This window comes from Chiloscyllium plagiosum, chromosome 22 (assembly GCF_004010195.1).
Source record: "Chiloscyllium plagiosum isolate BGI_BamShark_2017 chromosome 22, ASM401019v2, whole genome shotgun sequence".
Lineage (NCBI taxonomy): Eukaryota > Metazoa > Chordata > Chondrichthyes > Orectolobiformes > Hemiscylliidae > Chiloscyllium > Chiloscyllium plagiosum.
The window spans coordinates 7260873-7265201 of NC_057731.1; the positions used below are offsets into that span (position 1 = coordinate 7260873).

The 4329-nt window shown below is 42.0% G+C and overlaps 1 protein-coding gene across 4 annotated transcripts in view; it reads right to left on the minus strand.

Moving 5' to 3' along the window:
- LOC122561037 (protein bicaudal C homolog 1-like) overlaps positions 1 to 4329 on the minus strand; it is a 272727-nt gene that overhangs the window by 53533 nt on the left and 214865 nt on the right. For all 4 annotated transcript variants that reach the window (XM_043712352.1, XM_043712354.1, XM_043712355.1 and 1 more), the window contains one exon: positions 2082 to 2276. In XM_043712352.1, coding sequence (XP_043568287.1) covers positions 2082 to 2276 — 195 coding nt within the window. The remainder of the gene's footprint in view (positions 1 to 2081; positions 2277 to 4329) is intronic.

Sequence of the window (4329 nt, forward strand, 5' to 3'; positions counted from 1 at the left end):
TGTTCTGTGGTGGAACTGGTCCTCCTGGGAGCAGATACGGCAGAGGCGGAGGAATTGGGAATACGGGATGGCATTTTTACAAGAGGTAGGATGGGAAGAGGTGTAATCCAGGTAGCTGTGGGAGTCGGTGGGTTTGTAAAAAATGTCAGTGTCAAGTTGGTCATCATTAGTGGAGATGGAGAGGTCCAGGAAGGGGAGGGAGGTGTCAGAGATGGTCCAGGTAAATTTAAGGTCAGGGTGGATGTGTTGGTGAAGTTGATGAATTGCTCAACCTCCTCGCGGGAGCACGAGGTGGCACCTTTTTACCTAAATAGACAAAGTGTCTTCTTCAGCGTAGGGGAGTCCAAAACTAGAGAGCATAGTTAAGTTCAATGGGGACAGATTTAGAAGGAACGTAAGAGGCAATTTTTTTATGCAGACAGTGTTGTGTGTGTGTGTGTGTGTGTGTGTGTCTGTGTAATGAGTTGCCAGAAGACTGGAGACTGGTGGTATAATTACAATATTTAAAAGAGACCTGGATGGGTTTATGAATAGGAATGGTTTACAGGGATATTGGCCAAGTGCTGACAGATGGGCGTGGGTTAATAGACGAGTTGGACCGAAGGGTCTGTTTCTGTACTAGACATCTCTATGACTCTATAACCTCTCAGTTCTGGGAGCCAATTTACCAGTATTTTTATGCTCCTTTATGCCTCAGTACCCCTTTCTTTACTATTGAAGACTTACACATGTAAACAGTGATGTTCTTATGTTTGACATTTTGTGCATCAATTTTCCTTTGGGCAGGGCAAACAAAACACAGTAAAGGCCATAGCACAAGCTGGCTGTCAATAATATGAATAGCAAACCTTTTATTAATCACTGGTTTGTCTCAATTGGAGGATTATGTCCCGTTCTGGACGCAACACTCTAATAGGATTGTCAGACCCGGACAGGGTGCAAAGGAGATCTATTAGGAATTCATCATGGATAAGAGCATTCAGTTCAATACAGAAATAAAAGAAACTGGGATTGCTCTCCTCAGGGAAGATGAATTATAAAGAATTTCTTTGGAGTTATTCAAATAACCAAATACTGCTTCTAGTACGAATAAGGCCTTGATAAGACCTCTTCTGGAATACTGTGTCTAGTTCTGGTTACACTATTAGAGAGAGTTTTTATTAAGCTGGAGAGATGTTCAGAAGACATTTACCAGGATGTTGCTGGGTATGGAAGGTGTGCAATTTAAAGAGAGGCTGAATAGGCTTTTTTCACTGAAACACAGGAGGTTGAGAAGCAACCTGATTGAAGTTTATAAAATAATGAGGGGTACAGGTAATGTTAATGGTAGGTGACTTTTTCCCAAGGATGGGGGATTTCAGGACTAGGAGGCACATTTTTAAGGTGAGAGGAGAAAGATTTAAGAAGGATATGAGGGGCAAATTTTTTGCACAGAGGATGGTGAGTGTGTGGAATGAACTTTCCAAGGCACTGGTTAATAAGGGCACAATTACAACATTTAAAAGACACTTGGATAAGTACATGAAGAGAAAATGTTTGGAGGGATATGGAGTAAACAGGAGGGATTAGTTTAGTTTGGGATTATGTTCAGCATGGACTGGTTGGACCAAAGGGTCTGTTTCTATGCTGCATGACTCTGTGACTATTACTCGATAACACAAGTACAAGATCATTAGCAAAGGAACTCGGGTAGGTAGGAAGGCATGAGAGATTTCACTTTAAATACGACTGGTTGTCATGGTCTGCAATGCACTGCCTGAAGCAATGGAAACACATTCATCAATAACTTTCAAATGGAAACTAGAGAAATAGTCCAAAATTAAACATTTATACAACAGTGAGGCAAAGCGGTGGTGGTGGTGGTGGTGGTTTGGGGGGGGGGTGTTGGAATGAGCTGAATAGTTCTTTTAAAGAGCCAGTTCAGGGGCAATGGTTTCCATGACTACCTTCTGTGCTGTAAGATTCTAGTATTTAGTCAATGTTTTGACTTGGCTCATGAGGGAAGTTGTTTTCTTTTTAATCCTAGATGTATTTACAATCTACTGCATTGCAGATAAAATCAGCACCTTTACAATTCTCACCTTGACTGCTGCAGCATTGCTTTGGGACCCTCGGATAATGACTGTGGCACCATACATACGTGACCTCTGTTTGAAGGATATAGAGATGTTATAGGTTTGGGATAGGTGCTGGATTGTGGGTGAGTTGGGGTCCGGTATTGGCTGCAAAATGCCAGCTATAGGCAGATCGAACATCATCACCAGAGGGAGCAACTCCTAAATGTAAAAACATTGACCAGTTACTGTACAATAACTGTCCATAATGAAATGTTACCTGCTGTAGAGTCAGAACTATCGCTTACTGCTTTTCATTAAATAATCAATCGGCTGCTAAGGATTTAGCCAACTACTTCTTTACAAACAAAAACCAGAAATAAAGTTTATTTCATTGTACAATCTAGGTTTATGCATCAAGCTGTAACATGCCATAAAACGAGTTGATAATTAATTGACTCTTTCAAGACTCCGTGATTTATTTTAATCTAATTATGGAATCACAAAATGGTTACATTACAGGAGGCAGCAATTTGGCCCACATTGTATATAGCTGCTCCCCAAAGGAGCAATTGTCTTGCTGCCAATCCTGCACCTTCTCCCGATAGCCCTGTAGGTTCTCCCTATTCAGATATTAACTCCATAGCCCTTGCTTCCTGTGAGTAAGCTATTCAATTAGCCCCACACACCCTGCTGTTTCCCCATAGCTCAGTAATTGTTTCCTTTCTAAAAGGAAGAATGGATTTTTTTTTGATAGCGCCACACGTCTAGGGCACAGTGCCCAGCCTATCTGTATTGGTGAATGCTGCTGGTTGTTAAAGTACCTTGCATCTCTAGCCAGTGGCCTGTTAAATGGTAACAGTGTGCTTTTCACACATTGGAAGGTGACAAAGATCTATAAAGGTCCATGTCATTTCATTTTCTGTATTTTTGATTGCGAATTGAAATGGAAAAAGGACTGTTAAAAACCAAAAGGACTGTGGAAGGAATTGCTGTACTTTAGAAAGCAAGTTAGTGAACCGCATTGTGCGTGGTGCTTACACTGCTGCTTTGTTCAAACAGTGAGGGACGATGTTTGTAGATGGACAGTGAGATCTGGCCGGCAACACATAGCTGATTGGCTTCAGAAATTGGGACTAGTCGTGGGTGCCAAATGTCATCAGCCTAACGACAACTCCGATTGGCTCCTGACAGTCCAACAGTTTGAGAATGATACAGGAAGAAGCATTTGGATTGCTGAAAAGGCAGGTTGTGTGCGCGTCTCTCTCTCTCTCCATCCCCCTCTCTCTCGCAGTAAAAATATCTGAAACTTGAAGAAAGCCAATTATTTTCTCCCAGCAGTTGTCGTAAGCGGTTGTCTTTCAACCAGTAATTAAGAGACTTTGTAGTTCCCACACCAATCAACCTATCCCTCTTGGGCAGAGGTGAACGAGTCTAGAGAAAGGATCGTGAGGAACAGCAAGTGCTAGAAAGCCAATCGGAACCTATGACTGGTGTGATTGTACCGTGTTTCCCAGATTTTTTAAAATCCCAATGATAACTGTTTGTTTAAGCTTGTCTGTGACTATACCTATGTGGGCGTCGGGGTTTTTCAAAGAGGGTTAGCGTTTAACTTGCCAAGCCATATGTACATATCTATGAACTGTCAATGTATGATTTATCTGCAATAAATAGGAGCTCCTGTTAAGTACAGGAATCTGGTTAGCATTTTCTAGTAACTTGAGTCCAACACACAGGTAAATTGGAAACTTTGCATGCTTTGATTAAATCATTAACTTTTGTAGTGACCTCTGGAATAGAGAGGGCTTGAAAAACAGTGCACTTTCCCAAGTGGGGTGTAACAGAGCAGAGCTTTCTTTTTTAAAAAACACTTTGAAACTAGGTCCTGAGTTGTGAAACCAAAAGAGAAAATGCTGGAAAATCTCAGCAGGGTCTGGCAGCATCTGTAAGGAGAGAAAAGAGCTGACGTTTTCAGTCTAACTGACCCTTTGTCAAAGCTACAAAAAAGGGAGAAATAGGGAGGTATTTATACCAGGCTGAGAGAAGGTGAGTCATGGCTCCAGGAGCAAAGGTAGCAATAAAGAGGTGATAATGACAGTGCATAGAGAGATTATAGGGAGATTAGGAGCTGTGAATGACCAAGGCTGAGGCCAGTGCTACGTGACAAAATATGGGGCGGATGGGTGAAGCAAAGGCAAAATGGAAATCAGGGGAGAAGGGTAGCAAAGGGGGAAGAGGAGAGGAAAAGGGTGATGAGAGTGGGGAGCGAGAGAAA